The 27,622-nt window shown below is 37.6% G+C and overlaps 1 protein-coding gene across 1 annotated transcript in view; it reads left to right on the forward strand.

Moving 5' to 3' along the window:
• Nucleotides 1-27,622, forward strand: part of TTC29 (tetratricopeptide repeat domain 29) — a 65,881-nt gene that overhangs the window by 23,120 nt on the left and 15,139 nt on the right. Inside the window, exons 6-7 of the mRNA XM_053460732.1 lie at nt 5,907-6,119; nt 10,365-10,450. Coding sequence (XP_053316707.1) covers nt 5,907-6,119; nt 10,365-10,450 — 299 coding nt within the window. The remainder of the gene's footprint in view (nt 1-5,906; nt 6,120-10,364; nt 10,451-27,622) is intronic.

A 27,622-nucleotide genomic window follows, 5' to 3' on the forward strand; every position in this document is an offset into this window, starting at 1 on the left:
CTCAGTATTTTTCAATTACATTATAATTTGTACTTTTTTTCAGGTGCTCCCATTACAGGAGCATATACTCCTTCCTTAGATGTCAGTTACGGCTTTGAGTTCCAAAATAAAAGAAACCCAAAAGGCCTAAAGATATTTTAAAATTAGAATAAAGAAAATCATAACTTTGAAATGTAGCTAAGACCAAAGTTGAATTCTCAAATTGACCCCTTACCTTCTGATATAGTGCCATTTGCTACATTTGTGTTACAATATCTTTTAAATACAAATACTATTTCTTGGATAATGTAAAATGTCACATTAGCGAGGTCATGTACTTACTGTCAGTTCTGTCCAAACATGTCATGGGAAAAGCCTGTTCCATTTTCCAGAAACATATTCTGAGGTTCTAGTTACCTGTTGAGTCAACTGAAGTAGTTGACCTTGTTTAAATACATCGGACTTCACACCAATATACCGGACGAGATTCAATGTCGACATTAATCTATCACAAGTAACTGAATTGTGTTCCTTGCGAAGCTTCCCTGGAAAAATATAGGATAATGGAACGGATACAAATCAGACTAGATAACTGTAATAAAATGTACCACTGTATTCATCTCATCTTCATCAATTCCTCATATCTCATTGTTTTCTATCAGAAGATTGCTCTTTGGTTACCTGTTATAGATTTACTGAATCCAGCATTGAGCTCAGTCATAATACCAGCTACGTGGGAAAAAAACATGGTAGCATTTTGGGAAACTTATAGATAGCATTAAGGGCCTGACAGTAGTGGTCATACAGTACGGTACCTTTTAACTTCAACGTACTAATAAGAAACCGGAACAGTATACATAGGGATGCTGAAGTGTGACCTTTTGTAAGCCATGTATCAACATCAACATAATCATCTACTGAATACAAGAAACTGCCTCACACATTCTGTTGCATCTGATATGTGTATATACTGTATATATATATATATATATATATATATATATATATATATATATATATATAATCACTGTATAAACAGTGTATAAGCTGTAAATCTTACAGTGGAAAAAATTAAAATAGAAAACCTCCAAAATATACACATCTAAAAGGGATCGTCAACGGGCCAGTAAAAATATATTTAAAAATGAAAAGGCTGAAGAAAAAAACAATGAAAATAATAAATTCCATAAACACCGGTGATGTCACATCAATACATCAAAATATACATGTTAACATAACTAGTATCTCTTAACATAAAACTAAAGTAATAAATATTTCCATAAAATGTAAATAGAATGACAGGTTGAATTTAACATATATTTATTCATGTTCTTAGTTGCCCTGTTGATGTTTACCTTTTAGGTTCCTTGTCAAAATCCACAAACTTATTATAGTAGAGGACTACATATATATATATATATATATATATATATATATATATATAAAGTCCAAAATTAACAATTGCACTCCAAATGCCAAATTTCTGCCCGGTGCCAAATAACTGCAGCAGTAAATAATATAAAGTCCAAAAATAGTTACCGGCACTCCAGGGACTTTGCAAATGACCACACAAACAACTTCGGTTTTTAAGTCAACGTTTCAGTCTTGTTTATTACAGACTTTCATCAGGACTTTATATATATATATATATATATATATATAAAACTGAAAATTGTTATTCAGAACTTTAATAAGGTCTTTATTTTGTTTCATTTGACCAGAAGTTTTAGAATTAATGAACCATTTTTGGAACTCCTAATTGAGGGTATATATACTGAAACATTTTATTTAGTTTATATGTTTTTAGTATACTTTTATGGTGTTTCTTTGTCTTATGGTAGATTAGACAAATACAGATACATACATCTGCCACTGCTTCTTCTCTCTTCTTTACAGTAACAGAGGTAGCAAGAGAGCTAACCTAGAATTTGCTAGATACACTCACAAGTTATAAAGTATTAGAGGAAACCACACAACCCCAAAAGCTGCTGACAAGCAAAGAAATGCTAAAATTGATTGCATAAACATTACCCTTACTGTACAGCTTTACTGTATTAATTATTATGCAAATACTAACAATTAATATGCAGACAAAACCTTAAGGCTATATTAAATTAGTGTTCATTGAAGATAGGTTGTATGTCATGAAGTACAGAAGGTGCCCTCATGAAAGGTGGTTACTAGAAATTACCTTTTTTGAGTGCAACAAAAAAGTTAAGGCATAAAGGGTCATTCAGATATGATTCTTTTACATCTTTGTTCATTTGGATTATAGGATCATGTTATTTTTGGTATATTGCAGTTTTCTAAATCATGTTCTATCTAACTCTAATGTCTGGATTCCACCAATATTTTGAACAGCTTAGTACAGCTACAGAGAGTGATAGCAAGGCTTGCAGGGATAGCGCTACCATCCGTTTTTCTTTTTCTGATGTCTTTTGTGCCATATTAAGCTTTTGCCAGAGTTTTGTGGTTTCAGCTTACTAAATTTGTTATACATCATTTTTTAAATATTCTTTATTTTCTTATATAAAAATAAATAAAATTTGTTATACATCATGAAGGGTCAAACCTTGCAAGTTTCTCCTGCTAAAAGAGCTGAGCAGGCCCTGTATAATGCATAGTACAGCGGTTAAGGGAACTTTTAGAAATCTCACTGATTTTATTATGCATTATGTAGGGTCAAGTCAGCTCTTCTTGTAAGGGAAGCTCAAATGTGCTGGCCCTTAATAATTCACCTTGAGTCGTTGAAACCACAGCTGTCTGGAACTCCACCTGAAAACCCTAACATTAGTAAATAAATCTCAAATCTCTCAAATAGAACATTGACTTTCTTAAAAATAGAACATTATTTTTTAAAATAATTTTTTATAATTTTTAAATCACCCACGTCAATTCAATCTTCCATATTCCACGCGATAGAAAATAGAGGGCTAGCTTTGCGATTTATTTAAAAGAGGCACTCATAGAGTACACAAATATTGAGCAACTCAAAAATTTTATATTTCAAGTCTTCATAGTTTCTAATTGTGACCTCAGATGACAAATACCAGAAGCTGTGTAAAACATTCTAAATATAATATTTTAATCTACCCACATAATGGCGAAGTAACACTGTTTTATTATACATGTAACGGCTCCAGCAGCAATGGACTCTTGGGTTTATAAGTAACATTATTGCTTCCAGAACTTATCATTTTGTGTCTTTTAAATTTTAGCTTGGCCAGGGTGGTTATATCTTAATTAGCTACACTTCATTGGCCATGCGATGGCAGTAACATCAGTACACACTATTATACCAAAATAATAATTCATTCTAATCCTGCTCAATTTACGTTTGGCAGAAGGAATGCAACTAAAAATTGGAATTTTCATTTAATAGTAATTGCAAGCTATATACATTAGCAAATGTAACAAGAAAACAATGTAACTCTCAAACAGTGATTACCATACGTTAATGAAGAAAATCACTTGTAGACAATTAAAGGGAAAATAAAAAGAATAAAAAAATTGAGAATTGCTTTTGCTGTAATGCTCAGTGCTGTTTTCTCTGTCCAGATGAAGAATGCTATATTTGTCATGGAAATCCAAGTACAGACATCCCTTTTCCTCGTAATATGACATTCATAGAGACTTAACTCCTGGTTCAGGCTTAAACTTATGACAGAATATTCTGTTTACAACCGTCACTGTGTTTTCTACTTATCATACTGACTAAAAAATAAAATGTTCCATTCTGGAACTGTCAGTTTATTTTCCCAGAATTGTTTCCACCAGTTTAACTTCCGTCGGAGTAGAAAAAAAAAACATTAATGCTTATAGGGAAGAAGATAATTAGCTGCCCTCAAGATTGCTGGAACGAGGCAGTCGGGCAGGTCAGCCAAGTACATCTTGCAATTTGTGACATAATAAATTACTTGAGCAACACCGGAAGCAGTCTTTGAACCTAATTAACATCCCACCAGATTAATGTCAGGTCTCGGCATGCAGTGCTTTATAATGATACCTTATTTATTTAATTATGGGTTAGTGTATTACGCTGCCCTTACTCTTCCAATGAAACCTCCGATCACTCCGGCTTTTAATCTTGAGTGGGGTACCTCTTCTTTTTCTCTCCCTCTTTTTCCGTCTGCATTTCGAGTAATCAGTTCCGTGCTGAATGAGTTCATTTTAACACACTCAATCATGGCTCTAATGTTTGTAGCTCACGGGCGCAGGCATCAGTAATGTAAGAATGTTATATGACTTTAGTTTGGGCCATTTCATTAAATATTCATGACATCAAAAAATGTGCATCAAAATAGCGTCTGAGAGAATTACATTTATGTGCCTGCTTTTACGGCAGCTTCGCATTTAAACCCATTTGTGCTAATATCGGTCTTTGCACGGAAAAAAAAAATAACGCAGCTGGTGATGCTTTCTGCCACCCTTTTGTAACGCTTGGACAGTAGCTATGACATGCATATTTTAAGTAAAGCAAGGATAGAGCACACCGAGCGGTGAATAATACAGAAGACTAATTATTTCATTTTCTATATTTAAATCCTAAATAAGATGATGTGGCACATTGTTAAATATTAATTTAAAATGTGACTTTTGCTTACGTTAACGGTTGTTATTTGTTACATTTTACACAGCTGATCTATTAGAATATGGTTTCATGTGCTATATAAAAAATCAACAGTCTGAAGCTTTTTGTTTTGTCATTTTTTTTTCTAGAACTAAAAATACTATTTAATTTCATATCACAAAAATGCTGTATTTTAAATCAATATTTCTAAAAGTCAAAGAATGCAGTTCCTTATATTAAAATATTTTGCACCGTTACATGTAGCAGGTTTCATGGCTTGTATATTATCCCTGAGTGATCTAGAGAAATGAGTAGGAGAGGGTAGATCATTATTTGTTTTTATAGAACATCTTGTCAACATCTCTAATTATGGTCAAACCCCATTTAATTACAATTTACCACCTTTAGGTGCACCATACTAAAGAGGTTCTTAGGTATTGTATTTGTAATTAGTTATATTGACACCTCCTTTCAAAAGTCACCAAGGAAGGACACCTTGGTATGGAAAAGAAGCTAGAAAGGTGACTCGTTTTCAGGGTTTTTTTTACAATAACCATCATAAATTCCATTTAAATACCATTTATGTAATCTTAAACTTTAGTTATCTGTTGTCTTCATGGAAACCTGTGGGATAGACATGACCCATAAGGAATTTTGTACATCCAGTAGACTATGTAATATACCCAAAGACAATTGGTCCAGGGAGTAAGTAATCTGATTGCCGCTATGGAATCAAGAAGAAATTTCTTTTTCCTGTTGTGGCATAATTGGTAATTGTCCCATGTAGGGTTTTTGCCTTCTTTTGGATCAACTTTAGAACTAGGTCTGTGTGAAAGGTTGAACTTGATGGACTGAAGTCTTTTTTCAACCTACTATACTATACTAATTCATTTAATGGTGCCAGACCCACACCTAGGCTTCCCAGTGGTATGTAACCCCCACACTGCACAAGGTGGAAAAACAAACACACTTTATTGTTTTATTTATGCAGAAGATTCTCGTTTTGTAGATGAGGTAGACATCAGGGTGAAAAGAGGGACAGATGGATTTGGGTCCGACACAGGGGCACTTGGGAGGTAAATATTCATGACCAGCATATAGTTAGGATTGTTGCAAAAGGAAGTATGAAATGGAACATTTGAGTTATATTTGTAAAGGCTCATATATGTAAAGTTTATTTCAAATTCCAATGACTAAATTCTATGTGCAATATTAACTATTATTTGTTTTATTATCAGTCACTAAAACCAGGGTCCAACCTTTTGATGCCTTCTTTTAAGAATATAAAGATCCCATATGTATTTTAGTTTGTAGTATGATGTACCAATTGCATTTATTTGTGTGTCATATATTGTAGATGAGCTGGAGAAAGCTGCCGAGCATTATGAGGCATTTTATCATCTGACAGTAGGAAGGATATGGAAAGACGAGACAGGCCGCACTCACTACTCACTGGCCTGTGAAAACCTCTGGAGAATATACACGCTGCTATCAGAGAGAATGCTAGACAACAAAGAATACCAACTGGCCATCGAAACTCTAAGAAAAGCTTTACAAATGGCAAGAGAAGGTACGCATAAATAACAGACACTGTATTTGTATCATAGATAAATCCACTTAGTAAACAAGTATCTCTAAATATCTAAAAAGAAAATTATTTTTCTTATGTAAGTATATTTGTATCTACAGTGTGTGTATAGAAATACACCCGACCCTCCAGGGTCAGATGAAAAATCCTGTGAATTTCTGCCTAAAATTTGTAGCTTTTTGCTTTTTTTTTTCTATTTTGTGGGGTTCTGGCCTCATTTTTTTTCGGCGATTCGTACAAATTGACAAAATCAGCAAATTTCATTAAATTTGCAATTCGTACGACTCCAAATACACAAGTCTAATAATTGTCCATTTTCATCAATTGTACTCGAGATGAAGCACCTCTAAATATATTTGTTTAGGGCACACCTAGAGCCACCCCTGGAAGAGTATGCATGTCAGCCAAATATTGATGTTCCATAATGATGCATACAAGTATAATGTGTTTTGCTAGTATGTGAGCTTGGCCCGATTCAGCTTGTCTTGTCAGGTTTCATACTTATTTTTTAATTCAATGTGCCTATTAGTCTTTTCACTTTTGCTCAATAAAGGGTACTTTTTGATAGCTCTGGTAGCACTTCATCTATGTTCTTCATCTGTGCTAGTTCTCTGAGTGTCAAAAAAAAAAAGAAAAAAATCTGATCCCTGTAGACAAGGATTGGTGCATGGAATATGCAGTCAGTATGGCTGCCTGCTACTATGGGAACATACAGCCTTGAAATAGTAAAGGTTTGTCATGAGTGGTATCACAAGTACCCCCACTGTAAACCATTCCCTTTTAAATAGTTTTTTTTTAATTACCCACAGATACATACATTGTACTAATAAATTTATTTTTTTTCCACTGATGAACCTCTGTAGACTAAAGTTCACATCACCTTTAGGCAGAATTATGATGAGGATGCTGCTATTTTAGCTAAGAATTGGGTGACAAAATTTCTGGGAAATTTACTTCAGATGCGTCTTGAATTTCATAATACGCCTAAAGGAATCTCATGAATGAGGATCCATCAGCCACTGTTAGATGGCTTTTATCTCATGATCTATATGTATGTTTCTACGTTTAATTCTCTGTGATCCGAACTAATTTTGGTTTAGCTTGACAGGTTCACTTTAATATCTCCTACAGAATCCATTCTATCGGAACAAGAGCTGTTAAAAACTACATAGCTGAGTTTTTCCAATGGGATAGCTCTTGAAAGTGTTTATTAAGAATAACCAACAGCCTCTCCAGCACAGTTATCAATTACTCAATTACTTATCCATAATAATAAAAATGGTATTATTTATACTACATTGTATATGTATACAAAAGGATAAAAGTGAATAAGAAATTCATCATTATTAAATTATTATTATTATTTATTTATAAAGCAAGAACAAGTTACAACAAAGTAAGGTAGTACAGCCAAGTATTCCAGGCACAGATACCTAGCTATTGAAAGAGCTTGTAGGCCGGAAAAACATCTAAGATTAAGATGATCAGAAAAAATTGTGAAAAGACATAGCCCAATGGCTTGTTCTGTTTACCCTTGGTAGTAGATGGATACTTCGGCCAATTTGTAGCTTGGGAAAGAGTGTCGCACACCTATGTCTTTCCAAGGATATAATAGTTTTGGGTATGTAATAGCAAAACACTACATTAAAAATATAATAAATGGTCTATAAAAAACATAAAAATAATTATTTACCAAAATGACGGAAAAGGGGGAAATGTGTAATTAGCATTTTATTTATAGAGTTCCAGCTGTAAAATTAAAACTGACAATATACAAATTGACAATAACATTAACACGCATTAAGGTACAGAAGAAGAGTGCTCTTGTGAGCTTACAATGAGATTGAGATAGAACGTTATAGACTGCTTGGGTGAGGATGATTTGATTGTAGTAAGGCTCGTGTGGGGAAGTCAGAGATGTGTAGACAGCATATATCTACTATCCTCACAACGAGTTTAATGGTTGACAATCTACAGTAGGGATACCAGCAATCCTGGTTTAATTATGTGGCCGCTGATGACTTTAACTGAAAAAAATATAATAATCATGTTTTAGTGTTAACTGCGGTTTGCCCATATCTGATAAATAACATTTATTGAGGACTATTGAATATGAGTGTGCATATTACTGTATACCCTACAGTTATATTACCAATAAGATACTAATGTTTGAAGTTCAGGTACTTGGTGGCGACTTGATTGCACTCTTTTCATACATCACTCAATATTACACTTTTTTATAACTTATCATATTCACCACATGAGCATGTTTCATTTAGTATTGTCACTTGTCTTTGCTTTGCAAATCATTTGTGTCATTTTGTCACCGGTAGCAAAATAAAAGCTGCAGCATGTCATCTAGCCCTGAACAGTGACATTTACAATGAATAAGATCCTGAAAAATGGCTATAAAATCTTACCACTTCAGTCTCTCCTGCTAATATTGCATTGATTTTTGCCTCCAGGCGTCCTTATTTGCTTGTGATGGGACTCCGAATCCCATGGCCCTCTGTGGAGGCATGGCCCACAGTGGAAACCTTAAGAGAAAATGCAAGAATGAAGAAACAGTGTTGTGTTTAACCTGGCATCACCATAATCCTTACCCACAAATAATGTAGAACAGTTCTCGCCAAAACAAGATTTGTACTAGATTTAAGTTCTAAGAAGGTCTCAACCTATTCACAATGTCTGTCTTTTTTGATCCGATAAAAGTAGTTACTGAAAGTAATTTTTAAATTGGTCCTTAGAGATCATGGGAATTAAAGCACACATTTTCTACAAAAAGACTGCAACTTGCAATGAAGTGGATGAGTCTCTCACTTCTGTTCTGCAGTCTGTCAGACAAATCACTCTGGTGTTATATTTAGATTTTACGTTGGTGACTAGCAGAAGTAAGGAATTTACACAGTTGAAGTGGTTGACGGAAGTGGTTATCAGAGAACGTAGGGAATTGAGTGAACAAGAAAGAATTTCGTTGCCGAATAAACCCCCCCCCCCCGGATTTTCAGCGGAACCAAATGGGCAGGGAACGAAAATCGTTGCCCGAAAACGAATGGGCCAAAAACTGACCGAAAAATGTGTCCGAATTGTTTTTGGCCTATTTTGCACACGTCTATTAGATAGTTAAGGGCTCTCTCAATCTGTCTTTTCTATACTGTTTATCTCTGAGCTCTATCTTAAGAATGCCATGTGACATATGCAAGCTTCTCTAAGTTTGTATTATCACATGGACACCTTCCTACAGAACAGGAGCTTTTTGTTGTTAGTCACAAATAACATTTATTGGTTTTAAGATTTGTCTGGACTAAAGATGATGCCTGCATTGGCTAACTGAATTGCATACAATTGGAAGCCTTCAAGACTGTATAGACTAGAGGCTCAAACCTTAATACTGTAATAGCACCAGAAGATGCATAAACCTTTCCCAGTGTTGGTAGTATGTATATCTATGTGATATATAATGGATTTGTTTATGTATTTTTTTATTCTAGAAGATTTATATGTCCCTTTAATGTTTTCAGAAAGCTTTTTAAAACATCTGTAAGGTATGAATACATAATTGAGTGTTCTTTTGATCATTTTGGTGCATATTACATCTACAAAATAACATTATAACCTGGCTGTCTTATGTGCAAACTGTGTTATGAGTATGCTAAGATTGTATGCTTGTTTTCAAATGGAATGGACATTATCTCAGTCTAATAAATAGGCTCTGAATTACCGATATTTCTTAGTTGCCTGTCAAGAAGTAGCAGGCCTTCCTCAAAACTCCCTCCATGTGTCTTTTCATTACCGTGTCTGCAGATTGTGAGAGGTCTTACAGTCCGTTATGTAGTCACAGCGGGACTGAAACTACCAAAGCTATTTAAACCAATACATCTACTTACCATTTCAATACATCTATTTACCATTTACTTGCTGATGAAATATATATTTGGGCACATACATTATAATTGGGAGATTTATGCTGGCATATGGCAACCTACCTAGAGCAATTAGCTGTTCAAAAATTATTTTATATTTTTAATTACCCAATTTTAGTGACTGCTCTCAATAATGAACGGATACAGCAAATCCACGTTTTAATATAAGCTTTAACTCTGAACACCATTTAAAACAGTATGCTGCTGCACCACGGAAAGTACTATGGCCTTCATACTATTGCAATAGAATTTACTCGGATAATATACCTTAATGATTAAATATTCTATTTAATATGTTCTACAGGTGGTAATAAGAAATTGGAGGGGGAAGCTGCCTATCGATTAGGATTGGCCCATATTTCATCTGGAAATCCTCAAACCGCAATTACAGTAAGTCTTATAATCACATAGCTACAGGTCATGTTGTCACAAAATAGTCGAATGATGTCTCATCTAGACATGTAACTATAGTTCTCCTGTTTTAGTTTGGTCATTGCAGAATGCTGACTGTTTTGACATCACTGCCACAGTTTGTAACTTAAGCTTTCTTATTATTTCTGGCCCCATGTGTCTAACGTATAATACTACCAACTGTATAAATCGATATGGTAGTGTACAGATATTCATACAGTGTATATTAGGCAGCTCAAAATTATGGATCAACTATCTTTTCTAACAAACATACCATAGTATACAACAGGCTAACCAGGCTCATGCTCCAAGATCTGTCCTCCAACATCCCAGCTGGGAAAAAATAGCGGGTTTCCTTTTCTTCAACACCTTATACAATATAAGTCAAAGCTTTGCATTTTACTTTTTGTTTCTTCATGATGGTCATGTGTGTTTATTTTGTGCTATTTTCTTTTACTACACTTATTAGCATTGCTTAGCATGTAAATGTAAAAATCTTAATTTGAGCAACTCAGAGCAATAGAATAGATGAACTGAGATTGTTTGATTGACATGAAAACTACTTAACTCTGATGAGAACGTACCCTGGCACTGGAGACTTTAATAACTTCTTGAAAGATGACTTGCTGAGATAGGGTTTGTTATTTACACAAAGCCAATATCAAATGTTCTGGCTAAAATAAATGCAGTAAGGCATTTTCAGTTCTAGATACGATAGCATTATTGTGATAATAGTCATACCCCTTGAACTTGGTAAGGCTATGGCAATTTAGTAACACTTAAAGGGAAAAAATATGAAATCCAACCACTAAGGTAACAGACTCTTAAAGTTAAAGTTGTATTACCGTATTTGCTCGATTATAAGAGGAGGTTTTTTTCAGAGCAAATGCTCTGAAAAATACCCCTCGTCTTATAATCGAGGTCGTCTTCTAATTAGACCTCAAAAAAATGTCTGCTGTGGCCAGGCTGCTTACCGGTGCTTTGGTCCCGAGCAGCGTCTCTTCTATTAGCAACAGGAAGCTAGCAGAGTGTCACATAATTCTGCCTCCTCCTCCTTCCTCTGGGGGCGGGGCCAGAGAGGTTGCTCGCACAGCGGGCCCCTGCAGAAGTCTGCGAGTGGGAGATCTGCAGTTCAGGTAAGGGGGTGGGGGTTTGAGTGTGTGTGTGTATGTGTGATTAATGGAATGAATGAGTATTTAAATGTTTGTGAATGAATGTGTGTGTGTGATAGCATGGATGTGTAAGGGGGGGTGGTAGCATGGCATATGGAGGCTGTACTCAAACTCCTATCATCCCCAGGTTCCAGCATGTACTGGCTGCCTTGGCTTGATAGGAGTTTGATTGCTGTTAGCAGATATGTGTATATATATATATATATATATATATATATACCTCCAGAAATGCCTTTTAACCCCCTGTATGCCACTCTGGCATATAGGGGGTTAAAAGGCACATCATGGGGCAAAGTGGCAAATAAAGGGGGATTAAGGCATTTCTGGGGGCAGAGTGGCAACCTTGGGGGCAGATGTGCATAACTGGGGGGGGCAGGTTGGCAAATAAAAGGAAATAAAAAAATATATATTTTTCTCAATCATAGCTTTTATTAAATATGAAAAAATTGTTTACATGAATTAATATTTACTAGTAAAACTTTTTTTCCTATAGGGTAGTCTTATATTCAGGCTTTTTGTTTTTTTCCTAAATTAATATTTAGATTTTGGGGGGTCGTCTTATAATCAGGGTCGTCTTATAATCGAGCAAATACGGTATTTTGATAAATAACCCCCGTATCTAGCAAAATACTTACAGAGGATTATGAGATGCTACCATAGAGAAGCATGGGTCCTTTAAAAATACAAATTTCACAAAGTTGGCAATTTAGTGTCATCATGTATTACAGATGAACACAAATGAGAGCTGAGGAGTGGAGAGGGACAGTCTAAGCGTTAGGCGAGGCTAGCCACAATAAAATGGACAGAGTATTAAAACACGTTTTATACTGATGTATAAATTAGGATTGGCCTTACTCTTGAATCTAAAAGTTCTCTTTAGGCTAGGTTTCCACTTGGTTTTTTTTTTGCTAAAAACGCCCATAAAAACGCCAATAGCGCCACCTGGCGTTTTTTTTGTGAAAAAACGCTGCAGCCAGATGTTAGCTGTTCTTCAATAGGAAATCGCAAAATGCCATTTCCACTTGGCGTTTTTCTGTTTGGCGTTTTTTCAGTCCTCTTTGGCGTTTTTCTGCTTTTTTGGGCTCTGTGGCAGTTTTTCAAAATCGCAGCATGTTGACACTCTGGCGTTTTTTGCAAGGAAATCTTGGCGTTTTTCTCCAATAGAAGTCTATGGGAGAGAAAAAACGCCATGAGGCTAGGTTTCCACTTGGGTTTTTGTCCGGCGTTTTTTTCTTGATGAAAAACGCCAGGAAAACTGCCAAGAAAACTGCCACTGCATTTAGCTGCGTTTTGGCGTTTTTTCTGCAGTTTTTTCTGGCGTTTTAGCCTTTCTGTGGAAATTGCTTTTTTTGACCTTAGGCAGTTTTTCCAGCCTTTACAAGTTAGAAGTTTCACCCAGCTAAAAGGGATTAGGATAAATGGCAAGTATCTGCCCTCTCCTGATGTCATTTACTTGGTAGACCCTTTTGTCTCTTTTCTGTGGTTTGTAAGGCATGCTTTATTCCGAATGTCTGCTCCTCTGGGAAGATTGGCCCCAAATGATGGTGCAAATTGTTTGCTGTTGCTTTTGGCACGCAGGATCCGGTCGCGTATGTTTGTTTGTAATGGCATGTTTTTTCCAAATGGTGTAAAATTCAATATGAACCAGTCCAGGACTTTGTTTTGTGTGAAACTGTTTGTTTTCAGCCTATTTCTCGTAGGACACACAGATACTGGGTCCATCCTCTGCATTGTAACTGTGGAAAAAACGCCATAAAAAACGCCAAGGCAATAAACCCACATGGCTTTTTCATGGCGTTTTTTCTCTCCCATAGACTTCTATTGGAGAAAAAAAGCCAAGATTTCTTGCAAAAAACGCCAGAGTGTCAACATGCTGCAGTTTTGAAAAACTGCCACAGAGCCCAAAAAAGCAGAAAAACGCCAAAGAGGACTGAAAAAACGCCAAACAGAAAAACGCCAAGTGGAAATGGCATTTTGCGATTTCCCATTGAATTACAGCTAACATCTGGCTGCATGCGTTTTTCACAAAAAAACGCCAGGTGGCGCTATTGGCGTTTTTATAGGCGTTTTTAGCAAAAAAAACCCAAGTGGAAACCTAGCCTGAAAAAGCCATGTGGGTTTATTGCCTTGGCGTTTTTTATGGCGTTTTTTCCACAGTTACAATGCAGAGGATGGACCAAGTATCTGTGTGTCCTACGAGAAATAGGCTGAAAACAAACAGTTTCACACAAAACAAAGTCCTGGACTGGTTCATATTGAATTTTACACCATTTGGAACAAACATGCCATTACAAACAAACATACCCAACGCATCAACTGGATCCTGCGTGCCAAAAGCAACAGCAAACAATTTGCACCATCATTTGGGGCCAATCTTCCCAGAGGAGCAGACATTCGGAATAAAGCATGCCTTACAAACCACAGAAAAGAGACAAAAGGGTCTACCAAGTAAATGACATCGGGAGAGGGCAGATACTTGCCATTTATCCTAATCCCTTTTAGCTGGGTGAAACTTCTAACTTGTAAAGGCTGGAAAAACTGCCTAAGGTCAAAAAAAGCAATTTCCACAGAAAGGCTAAAACGCCAGAAAAAACTCCAGAAAAAACGCCAAAACGCAGGTAAATGCAGTGGCAGTTTTCATGGCGTTTTTCTGGCTTTTTTTCATCAAGAAAAAAACGCAGGACAAAAACCCAAGTGGAAACCTAGCCTTAAACAAAAGCGCTACAGAGTCTTCCATGCATGTCAACATATTCTTCAAGTGTTCTTAAAATACTACTGGAACACAGTGTTACCAAGAAGTGGGCCACAATTTTAAACCTGAATGCATAGTAAATTATACCCCAAAAAAGTATAAAGCTACTGGTAACTGTGTCTACGATTCAGTATATTGGCAATTATAAATAACATGAAATCATGCTATTTAAAAGAAACATCCTAAGAAGCATGGTTGCCGCGCTAATTCAGAGGTCCAGAAATATTACTAAATCATTCTACAACGTAAGTGAAGATTTTGTTTTCTTATATATTTCTCTAAAATTATATTTTATATTCATATAAAATGTCCATCTTTTCATATACTTGGTTTTAGAGATGGAGAGAGGAGGTTTATGGGGAACAGCTGATCAGGAAGTTTGGAATTTAGAGGGAATTAAAAAAAAAAAAAAAAAAAAAAGCTGAAATCTAAGGGTTTGTGTACCCTTGAGGACAGCTAGATCTCCATGCTTGTGAGTCTTTAAAGTTTAGTTGATACTTGGTATCGTCCAGGCTCACATAAGCATACGTGGGAACTCTCTGGGTCACTTTCCTCTTTCTCCAGGCAGGGGAGAGGAGTTTGGTCACTCACACTTCCCCTTAATATTACTCCCACTTGCCCCACACATTGCTAGCCTTGCCTCTACGCATGGCTTTCCCAAGAAGCCACCCCTCATAAGACAAGTAAAATCTTGAGAACCAAGACAGGCTCATTTTACCTATGATCTTTTACACTATGGATACATGTCACTATGGCCCTGAAATAATATGCTACTTTAAAAGCTCAGGCATATACAGGTGCCAGGACTTTTTCATAAACACCAAGCCCTTTATTTCAGATGAATTTCACAGTAGGTGCTGAAGCAATTTAAACCATGGCTGGAGGCTCAATTCCATGTTATAGCTTAATACAGAATATTTTGTATTCATCCTGTCGCTATATTTACGTATTTACAGTACTCCATGTGACAGAATGACCTGTCATACAGGGGCCCAAGGTACTCAGAGATGGCTCCAGCCTGGCTGCCAAACAGGCAGGAACTCCATTGTTTAATTAATCCCATCAATAGGATTGCTGATTGGGGATTAAAGGTTGGGTTGAATACATGTATCTGTTAATTTATGTTAATGAAGTTCTGTGGCTATATGAGTCTATGTTTTACTACAATAAACAGTTCATTCCTGCTGTACTCAGTTCAAGGTAGTTGTGTCTACTTATTGGGTACACATAGCAGGGTTCCAAGGTGCGCATGCTGACTGGTGCTGGAAGTGATTCCGGGGACAACAGGAGGATACATGTGGGTGATCTCTGGGAGTTACTACAGCTCTCTTGGCGAACCCGTTACATTGGTGGCAGCGGTGGGATTGCCTCCTAGTCTGAAGGACACGTCCTTTGCACCGGGATCTATCTCCAGGAAAGAGAATGGAAGTCAGCTACGCAGAGCTGATCAAGAGGAATTGTAAACGCCTGAAGCTCTGGAGGGAGGTTCTCCACTGGGAAATTAAGTACAAGGGGAAAAGCCTCCCAACCTTTGAGGAAAGGTTTTGGCTCCAGCGGAAGTTGCGGATGCCGTTCTTGGGGAAGCAGCCCAAAGAGGAATGGGTGGCTGAGCTGGAGGTGCTGGTCCAGACAGAGCTGAGGTTGGACGATGGATATCGGGCTCTGCGGTGGTACGCAGCACAGATGTGCCTGGGGCTGGAGGATAAAGGTCCCACAGAGGGCTATGGCTTCGGCGGCCCGGGATTATTATTGGAAATTATAGAAAAGGATCCCGACTTCGGTAGTGCATCGGAGTGTCGGGAGGAAGACATCCAGGAGCGAAGGGAGGAGGATATCCCATATGTGCCTAAGCTGTGGGCTGACCTGGATTATTTGGTCACACGAGAATGGGAACTGGAACAGGCATATCAAGAGTTATTTGACCATGTGCAACAGTATGCCCCAGTGACCATGGATTTCATTGATTTTACTGCGTGGTCACCTGAGGATGTTGACCCAGAAGGGGTGGATGGGACTGAGTCACAGGGTTACTGGACAGCTAACCCAGATCCGATAGCGGAACTATGTGATTGTACACCACAACCAGATCCAGAGACTGTGGATTTAATTGATTTTACATCTGAGGATGTTGGTCCGGGAGGGCTTGCAATTGGCTTCCCTTCCCAGCAAAAGGAAGAAGGTTTTGTGGGTGTAGTAGCTGGCACTGCGGTCTCCACAAGCACCCACCCAGCAGAAGAGCTGCCATCGGGGCAGAGTGCCGCTGGCATCTGCCTGCTCCTTTCCCTGTTTCCCGAGCCTGACCACAGCAACCTTGTAGGGTCCAGTCAGGCAGCCCCAGAGACTGTGGTAGTTGATGGGGCTGCGGTTTCCACACCTGGGTGCCCGGAATGTTTGGCAGTTGGCCCAGATCTCCGCTCCCCAGCAGAAGCGCTGGCAACAGGGCAGAGTGCTGCTGTTCTCTGCCCACCCCTCCCCCTTGTTCCTGAGTCTGACCATGACGCTCCCGCAGTGCTCGCTCAGACCACCCCAGACGAAATACTGGCAACAGGAGAGAGGCAGGACGGCCCCTCTCTACCAGCACTGGAGGTGCCCGCAAACCCTATAAAAGAGATTTCTCCATGTCAGAGTGCAGCTGGCCTCTGCCCTCCCACATCAGACGTCCCTCCACTAGAGGATGGTACGAAACCAGCACTTGGGGACACGTATCCCATACAGGTGGATGAGACTGTGGTTGCCACCTGTGGTCCCCAGAATTGCTGGGCAGCTGGCTCGGATCCCCAACCCTTGATTGAAGGGGCCCCCGCCACCCTGTCATCTCCCCAGCGGCTGAGAAGACTCCAGAGAGAAGGTGCAGTTGGCAATTCTCTCCAGCGGCAGTTATATTTTTCGGGAGAGGCAGAGGGCAGGCGGGTGAGTACTGCTGTTTTGTTACATTGTGTTGGGGAGCACCAATTTGTGGCTGGCAGTGATGGTCCAGATATACAGACTGACTTCAGAGTCAAACAGTGTGGGGTCTTATCAGACGTCAGTCTCCCCCAGAAAAAGGAGATATGTGATGGAGTGTGTGACGGAACTGTCCATCACTGGGGCCCCTGGAGAGGACTGAAAGCAAGCCTGCTACCCGCAGATTATGGACCCTGTCTCCCTGCCTTTTGCCAGCCCCCTGCATCCACAACTCCAGGAGCGACGGAGCTGTGCTGTCGGACTGAACTGGATGCAGACCCGGTTGGGGTCTGGCCCCAGTTCAGTCTTATTTTTAAAAGGGGAGATATGTGACAGAATGACCTGTCATACAGGGGCCCAAGGTACTCAGAGATGGCTCCAGCCTGGCTGCCAAACAGGCAGGAACTCCATTGTTTAATTAATCCCATCAATAGGATTGCTGATTGGGGATTAAAGGTTGGGTTGAATACATGTATCTGTTAATTTATGTTAATGAAGTTCTGTGGCTATATGAGTCTATGTTTTACTACAATAAACAGTTCATTCCTGCTGTACTCAGTTCAAGGTAGTTGTGTCTACTTATTGGGTACACATAGCAGGGTTCCAAGGTGCGCATGCTGACTGGTGCTGGAAGTGATTCCGGGGACAACAGGAGGATACATGTGGGTGATCTCTGGGAGTTACTACAGCTCTCTTGGCGAACCCGTTACACTCCATAAAGCTTCACATTTTTCTCTCTAATGTCAAACGAAGGGCACATACCCCTGTGATATCCAGCTAATATTTCTGAGATAAGACCAGGGAACATTTTATTTAGCGCCTTTCAAAGAGTAAACACCTGTTAAAGTCTTATTTTATATAAGCTATGTTTAATGTACAGTATGCGCATTGTAGTTTTCAAATCTTCAAATAATATATTGCCCCACCTATGCTATAGTCCAGGCTATTGAATGGAGAGCTGTGCTTTGTAGAAAATATTAATAGGTAATTAATGCCTTTGCAAAAGAAGACTCTTATTACAGTAAGTAATTGGTTATTCTTCATATGGTATAATTTACTGGGACTATAATAACGATTCTGCAATATTTAAACTGCCGTGGTCATTATTTCTGCATGTTTAATTTACCGCCATTCTAAGATGTCAATGCCCACCAGAACTGGACACATCTATGTAGAATTTAAAAGTTATCAGAAAGGTGCTATCCCACCTAGACGAAATCATTTTAAAGGTTTAATCACATAAAACAACATCAATACTTTTAAGAAACCCTTTCAGTTTGTAACAATCCGTATATTTAGGAACTTTGCAGGGTAGGCTACTTTGACCTCTCCTTCTTCTAAGGGTTCTTCTAAGACTTTGTGAACATGGGTGGGACTAGTTGCATGTAAGGGCAGAACTTGCCCCAGAAATCCTTCAGTGGGAAGCAAGAGGGTGGAGATTGGGAATAATCGAAAACTGCTTGCCTACCTGCGGACAGAAGAAACTAAGCAAGGAAAACAGGGCTTCACCCGGAGACTCCAGGTCAAACCCCTTAGAGCTCCCAGATATATCTAACAGTAAATGCTTTGCATTTTTAAGATTTTGGTGGCGTTCAACAATACTAAGACTTACCCAAAAGTGTTACATTTAGCAGACTAGATGGAAGATCCTTTAGGTTTTTTTAGGTACCAGAAGCTGGTGTATCCTTTGAGTGTGATGAAAATAAAAGATAAAATAACTATAAACTATAGCGATAAAACAAAATCCTATTCAATCCCATCATAAGTACACATTTCCTTGTTAGTTCTTTGTGCCTGTTTTTTGTAGGTTACTTGTTAAACCTTGAAAAAACAGGGTTTTTTTTAACAGTTATAGCAGAGCTACCTGTACCATATGAGAATCAAATCTAAATAATGTTTTTAGACAGACTTGTTCAGTTGGAAACACAAACATCTCATACTTGTTTTGAAAATAACAGTGAATAAAGCCTTTTCTGCTTTTAGTTTAGAATGCATTTGTAATCATAGACTAGAAATTGTCATAGATTTTAAGCCACATCACTTAAAACCTGTGTATGTACTCGGGGTCCATATATTTTCTGTTACAGTTGTATTAAAATATTCTTATGATTTCTCCACCTTAGCCCCAGAACTTCTCTTTTAGCACTACAATCCACAGTGTTTCAATAGCAGTGACAATTCCTGCCTTGTGTCCTACAAAGAGCTTGGCAACCATCCAGCCATGTTGATTTTTATTTATTCGGGGTTATGTATAAAGAACAATTCTGCTGCAGTGGTGACATTAGAGCAAGCAGTATAGCGAACGTAATGTTCCTGCTTCACCTTTACCACTTTGTAAGGATTGCTCTTTGCACGTTATTTTGTTTACTCAGGAAAGATTGGTATGTGGTGAGCCTAGGCTCTCTCTGTTTAATTATATTTACCACAAAGTATGTAACTTGCGTGTTCATATATCGGGTTACCTTGGTTAGATAGAAACACTATTCTGGTTGTCTCAAAGTATGGACATGGTAAATTGTACATCTTTTTTTAATCATAATAAGCAAAATTGACAATAGATTCATCTCCAAAAGTGCCTGGAATTGAGGCACCATCTAGCAGCTTCAGCCACCAGCCCTTTAGCTGCACATTGTGACATCATTGTGATATCACTGAACATCAAGCAATGCAACGCTTTTCACATTTCACTCCAGACAGTGGCCTTCATCAAACATGGGGCCTCCAGAACAGAAGCTTGTTGTCATTCACATGACACGTGCTACCATGATGTGGTCAGTCACATGAGTCAGTCACATGAATCCCTTTGATTTCTTCATGTTTTATTCGTCGTGCTATGTTTCCTGTCTTTTCAATTTAGAAGTCAGGCTTCTTTTAATTTGTTATCAGCTTAGTCTTTAAAGTCTCTCTGAAGATGAATGTTAAGGTTTGCGATGACCTGTCATTAGCATTGATTTTAAATGTGGATGTGTAACAAAGTTCTCCAGGCTTGGGGCTTCTGAATTTAGTCAGATATAGCTCAATTCCACCAGTGGCCAAGGGTACAATTAACTTCATTAAAACATGTTTAAATACCTAGTAACTTTGTACATGAGCTGACCCTGGGATCCTCCTAAATGTAATCAATTACAAACATTCTAATATTAATGCATATTTTCCAACACATAAAATAATAAATGTCCAGTTGGTTTTAATTTGTTTTTGTCTTTAGTTACCATTACCAACTAACTTCAAGGATGGACCAAAAAATGTTAAACCAGTTATCTAAATGTACTTGTCACACAAAGATAAAAATACATACACTCTAAAAAATATCATCTGAGTTTTTTTTTATTGTGTATATCAAAAGTATCTTTATAGTAGCTGTATAAAGCAGCTATACTCTTCATCCCATAATCTAACAAATAATTCTATATCAAAGTTCCAATTGCAATGAAAAGCCAAATAAAACCACCAGGTAAATAACTGGATAACTGGTAAGCTATTCCTTACAAAACAAGGCACCTTGGCAGAAACTTCTCGCCAGATGGCTCAGTCGCGTTTCTTAGCTTTACTTCTTCAGTAAAGTGTCATTGTAGAAAAAAGTCCCGCTAATTATCAGCTTGTGTGCAGTGACAGGCATCAAACATACTGAGTGTTCTTTTTAAGATCAGTGTCAATGCTGCCAATCGCGTTGTCACATTTTCTCTTGTGATGCTTGTCGTTTCTCATTTATTACATGTTGTATTTGTCTGATGTTGAACATGGATCTATTTAGCATGTAATACACAAGCCCAAGTCTATCAAAGGTGCAAATCCATCCAACTAATTATCTGTCAGGCCTTGAATATTTGGTCTTTGCTGAAAGGCTTAATGAGTTTCATGTTTGGCTGTCTGTTTTCCAAGTGTTTGATAACACAGGCTTTCCAAGTGGTTGTTTTAGAGTCTGGAGTTTGTCTACCTTGAAGTTCCAGATGTTTTCTAGCCATATAGGGGTGCCAGATCTACCCGAGTCTTGGGAAAACTGATATCCCGTCTTTTGTAATTCAAACATCCATGACCTACTGAGTCTCAGATCAATGCTAGCCTCGGTAGCTATGGCTGTTGTAGAGGTCCATGTGATGGTTGGTGAAAATGCCAAGTGTTTGTTGCTACCCCAGAGTTCCAGTTGTTCCTGGTGGTTTCCATTAGTAGCTCATGTTTTTGCTGATCATTCAGAATGCTCCTCTCTAGAAGGCGTCAGGATGTTTTCCAATGATTACATACAAGATGAAATAAAGGGAATTTTAATTGTATTGCAATTGATATTAGACACCATGGCTTTTTTGATCATTTTAGAAAATAGATAAATTAGACATGTAAGTTTGTTAATTAAAATAAAAAAAAACGTTTTCATTATGGCATATTTATTTATATTTCCTTTTAAACAAATGTGCATTCCTTCAAAAATATACACATCCTGACGTTGTCAATAAATATGACATGATTGTTTCCTTATACAAAAAAATAATTCCGTGATATTATTATACTGTTAAAGTGTAATTACAATGCTTATAGTAAAAAAAAATAAATGGCACTTTTCTTTTGCAATCAGAGATCTGTGCTCAGACACATACAGAGATAAAAACATTGTTCCTTGTCCCACGAGAGAGCTACTTATCATTACAGTGAACAATAGCGCTCGGACTGGGTTTGTTTCATGGTAATGTGCTGTTTACAGACGGTCTTTGTGACATGCTAAAAGGGTCTTGCCACACAGCCTGAGACTTATGGGATGTAAGCTCAGGGGTCTCAGCGGTGGTTTTCCTGCCTCACATTAGAGTTTTCATCTTCTCTGTCCTTTTGTGCTAAAGCCTACCTCAGGCACTTCCCTTCTAGGGGAATCCAAGAGAAGCAGCTGTTATGAAAGATTTCATTTCCTCCTGCCGTTGTTCATTTCTGCAGCTTCCACCGTCTCCCGGCCTTCCTCCAAACAAATGCCTCTATGCATATCAACTTTTTTTTATTGGGACTTATTCCTGCACCTTAATCAGAATAATAAAAAACATATGTTAAAAAGAGCACCGCGGTGAGAAAGAGCGCTGGAGGGGATGTCGTTTTAACAATCCTGTTAGCTAATTATGTTACCTTTGGAGTGCCAGATGGGCATGAAGAACACTGCTTTCTATGACTTTGTAGCACTCACAGGGTTAATCTGATAAAAGACTTAAATACTTGTAAGTTTTAAAAACAGTTTTTTGTTCTTCATTTTGTTGTTTTAAACCCAGGATTTGGATAACGCACGTTAATACACTCATTCACCTATGGTCATTGCTGTGACGTAGATCAAAATGATGGTTCAGTAAGCACGCAAAGTGTTAAATGCATGCTATTCAGCCCTATATCCTTCTTCACAACGGACTGCATGGAAAGCCTATAAGAGTTGCAATAGAGAGAAGCCAAGAGGCAGCTGCCACACATGAGAAGTGGAGCACGTTGTATTAGAAATGTTAGCGTTATTGTTTCAGTAGCTTCACACAATGCATATGGCCGTAATTAAGTAGTGACTGGTAAGACCCTTAGACCTTTAGGATTTCATGTTCTAATTTGTAGATGCGATTATTTATTTCTATATATCCCATGGTAATTCTGCACCAAGTTGACATTCATGGTCCTCATCACTTTTATTTTACAATGCAAAACCTTAAAGTGATTATCTATCATGTTATCTATCATGTTATGGGAAATGTATTTAAATGTTTCAGTTTTTCAAGGTTTCAGTGGCGAGCCATTTTTAGATATCAGTACTTCTCGATATATTTTTCTCTGCCTGGAGTACATCCACTTGTTAAACTGTGCAGAAGTGGGTGACATTTTTAACCTAGTAAGGGCACCATTAAGAATAAGTGGGCTTTTAAGATTGAAGAAAAGGCAACACAGTTTTTTTTCTATACCATTGTAAACCCCATTCAATTTACCAAAAGAGGTAAAGAAAAGGAAACTTTCTCTGAGATAGTCGTAGATATCCATGCTGTCTCATAGACTGATTTACCTGCACTGCACAGTGCTATGATGTGTTAGCTTTTAAGTTTAAAGTGTGGATGTTTTATATACAATGCTTTAAACACCTCTGCCGTTATATATAGTTCTAGGTTTGTTCAGTGTTGTTACTTTATGTTTTTAGTGAGAAAGTACTTTAAATCATGTCTTGGATGTACAGAATGCACACATTTTTACGTAACATGTCAGTTCTATTGACTATATACCATGGGATGGTTTTATATAGGGAAGGTATAAATCTGCTAGTAAAATGACTACTAAAATAGATTTCCTGGCAAACAATAATACCAGTTCGGTATATGGCAGCTATATTTTTTTTAAAAGAAAAAGTTCTTCACTTGCTAAGTTTCTTCTTGGATTTTTTTAAGGCGTTCCAGAGCTTTCTTGTCAGTCTTTCTGTTTATGAGTAACCATATAAGACCATGGTACAATTTAGCCTTCTCTTCCCATGTCATAGCCAATGGAATTTGGTCACTGTAATCTGCTGCCATTTTTATATGAAAATATAAGTCTTAATCCTACTCCTTACCAAACATCAACAACAAAATATTCTTGCAGTGCCATCCAAGAAGATAGTTTGTCCTATGGCTACATGTGCAGCACCAATATTTACACACTTACCATGTGGCAAAGTTTAGGAATGTTTCTTCCGCTTTATTGTAGGGAATGGATTGGGGAACGTTTGAATGTTACCACCATGAATTATTGTAAATTTAATGAAGTGCAAGGAGAAGTAGGCATCAGTTGCACATTAATATTTTATGATACTCATGGCTTGTGCACACCTTATATAAACATACCGTATTTACGGTAATTAAGAAACAGTATATGTACCTGGAAGTTCACCTCCATTGTGTAGTTTAACTTGTAGTGGTCTGTGTTTAGTTCCCATTAGTATTAGAAAGTTTTTGATTTCTCTTGATTCTGTTCAGAACTGATTCAGCTGAAGAGTAGCATGAATATACAAAATTATTTTATTTTAAAAAAAAGGCACAGAAATGATATAAACTATATTAGTGTCTTATATACTATTTGACATTTAGTTCCATTGCTGATATTTTATTTAATTTCATAATAATACCTTGGGTATTTAATAAGATAACATGTACATAGTATATATATATATATATATGTATATTTTACATATATATATATATATGTACCCTACCGTTCAAAAGTTTGGGATTTTTGAAAGAAAAGCAAATTTTGTCTATAAAGAGAAATACAGTGTAGACAGTGCTAATGTTGTAAATGACTATTGTAGCCAAATTGGCTGATTTTTAATGGAATATCTTCATAGGCGTACAGCAGGGGCCCTTTATCAGCAGCCATCACTCCTGTGTTTTAATGGCACGTTTTGTTCGGTAAACCAAGTTTAAGTTTAACAAAAAATTCATAATTAGAATTTTGCAATTATGTTAGCACAGCTAGAAATGTCCATGTTTTTCATGAAAAATCCTAAGTGATGCCAATCTTTTGAACGGTGTTGTGTGTGTGTGTATATGTATATATATATATAGATATATGTATATATTTATCTAAATGTAATTTAAATATAATATTCAAATGTACACACACATAAAATCCTGGCAGGTATCCTGCATTGAGCATAAAGAAAAAACACAGTGTGGAAGCGGACAGTTAGTAAATTATATGTGAACTGCATCAAATTGCTTAAAGCCTTGCTGAAGGATTAGAACTCCAGGCAACACGGGCGTGCTATACCATGAACATCTCATTTGTACTTACCCTGCCCGTCACAACTGTCCATGTGTCTTGTTGTGCCTCTCTACCCCTCTGCCATTGTCTGCTTTTTGTCTCGAGCTGTTTCATTTTTATCCCTTCATGCCACGTTCGGATAAAGAGCATTTCTCATTTGTTCTTCCGCCGCGGCTCCATCCTGCACTTGTCACTGCTCAGCTCCCAGCACCACACTGGCTTGTTTTTGTCAATAACCATTTATTTGTTGCTGGAAAAGTAGGAGCCATTACATCTGACCTCCCTGTTTCATCAATTATGGATAGATTATTGGATGTGAACATCTGCAGAAGCTTGCTGCTGAACTCACCTCCTGGCTGGGATTAGATAAAGTATTAAACTCTTGTTTATTGTTAGGCCAAAACTGGGAAGTCGGGGAATTCCAGCTCTTGCAAACCCCTATCAGCAGGCACCTAACATTGTTTTAGTATTGCTACCGTTTCCCACAAGATTTTGCCCATTTATTATTTACACTTATTACCCGTTGTTAAGACATAGTTGATAAAAGCTCTTGGCAGGCATCGCATTTCCAGTGGTTGTCACATCTGCCAGAAAGAAAGAACAAATCCATAGATTTCCTGTACATTGCCGTTTAAGGGCAGCAAAGGAAGGTTATAGCGGTTCACGTATATATTAATTTTCTCTAAATACAGCCGGGTGTGTTCTCTATAGACTAGTTAGATATGTGTGCTGTTCTCTGGGTTGGTTGCTCTTAGGAAATTAGTTGATAAATTGCTTCAGACGGATTTATTTTTATGAACACCATGGTCAGAAGCATAATAAATTATATATCTCTTCTCTGGGTAGCATTTTTTTCTATGGTCTTTCCATGTACGTTCAATGTCATTTTGCAGCAAATCCACATAACAGGATATTTGTTACCATGGAAAGTTTCTACTTTTGCCATGCCCAGGTTTAAATAAAATAAAAAATACATACATTTTAAAATAAGAAATGCAGGTTTGATACCTGAGAAATGTCTAAGAGAAATCTTTTTTTCAGAGTCGTCTTAAAAAAAAAACATGTTAAGGCGATCAGGCCTGGGACTGAATTTTAGGGGTAGACTTGGCCTGAATAGACTTAAAGGGGCACAAAGTGGGCATAATCTGACAGAATGAGGTTAGGCCCAAACATGACTTTCCAAAGATTAAAACACTGAGCCAGAGGCCTGGTAATCAGTATGGAGGTAGACGTGTTATTTTACTTGGTATTGATGTGCATTCTTAGAGATAGATCAGCTAGTTTTAATGATTTACTTGGGCATTATCTAAAGGAGTATCTTTTTGGTGACACTGTGGGGGTCATGCGTAACAAATGATGATGCAATGTTTTAAAACTGGTCTTGTCACCATAATAAATAATGTAATAATTTCGGAAGCGTTGGTGTAATCTGTGCATAGGGGCAAGGCTTTATCCAGACAGCCTTTAGTAAGTGGCAAGATGGAGGGAAGTAGGTACAAACACCACTCCGCTGTCCCGATCAAGTAGAAATTGACCCAGAGGCTCTGGGTCAAATCCAGACAGTTATGCAGTTGTGAAGCAACATACTGCCTATTACAACCTGCTCAGAGAAGGCAAGATGTATTAAATGTTAAAACTTAGGTGACTTTTCCATTGACTTTTCCATTGACTTTTCTGATCATGGAAAGTGATTATAGATATCTTGTTGCTACGGAAGTAGAACTATTTTTTCACTGTGCGTTAGAAGTTATAAAAGTCGACAGATTTGAAATGAGCTTTATGCAATAAATGTGCATATCTTCATACATTTAAATTGGAAAAAAAGTTATTGGAATATAAACTTATTGAATCAGAATCCATGCATTTTTCACATGGTAAACAAAGGGACAATGTCTCTCGCACTTTCAGCAGCAGCAATATAATGTAAGAATTTTAAAACATTGGCATCTAGGTGTTGTATAGTTGATTCAAAGACAAAAAGGGTTATTCCAAGGCTTGACAAACCCCAGGTTGCCATGTTAATGTTACAGAGTGTGTATTTGTAAGTATGTTACTGTGTGTGTTAGTTTGTGTATGAAAGTATGTTACTGTGTGTGTTAGTTTGTGTATGAAAGTATGTTACTGTGTGTGTTAGTATGTGTAAGTATGGTACTGTGTGTGTTAGTGTTTGTGTGTGTATGAAATAACGTTAATATGTTAATGAGGGTGTGTGCATATTAGTATGTTAATGTGTGTATAAGTATGCTACAGTGTGTGTTAGTATGTAAATGTGCATATGTGTAAGTATGTTAGTATGTGTGTTAATTAGTATAATTGGGAAAAATAAAAAACGGTCTTCTAAATTCTTCGGATGGCTCCTAAATTCTAACCAAATTTGTTGACCCCTGGATTATTCTGTATAAGCAAAGCTTATACCGCATTTGTGTCATGGCAATAATAATTGTTCAGACAATACAATAAAGTGAACTGTTAAGGTGACTTTTCATATAACAAGGTTTCTCTACCAGGGGCGTTTCTAGGTCTCCAAAAGATCCGGGGCTAGAGCCCATA

This window comes from Spea bombifrons, chromosome 1 (genome assembly GCF_027358695.1).
Source record: "Spea bombifrons isolate aSpeBom1 chromosome 1, aSpeBom1.2.pri, whole genome shotgun sequence".
NCBI classification, from domain to species: domain Eukaryota; kingdom Metazoa; phylum Chordata; class Amphibia; order Anura; family Pelobatidae; genus Spea; species Spea bombifrons.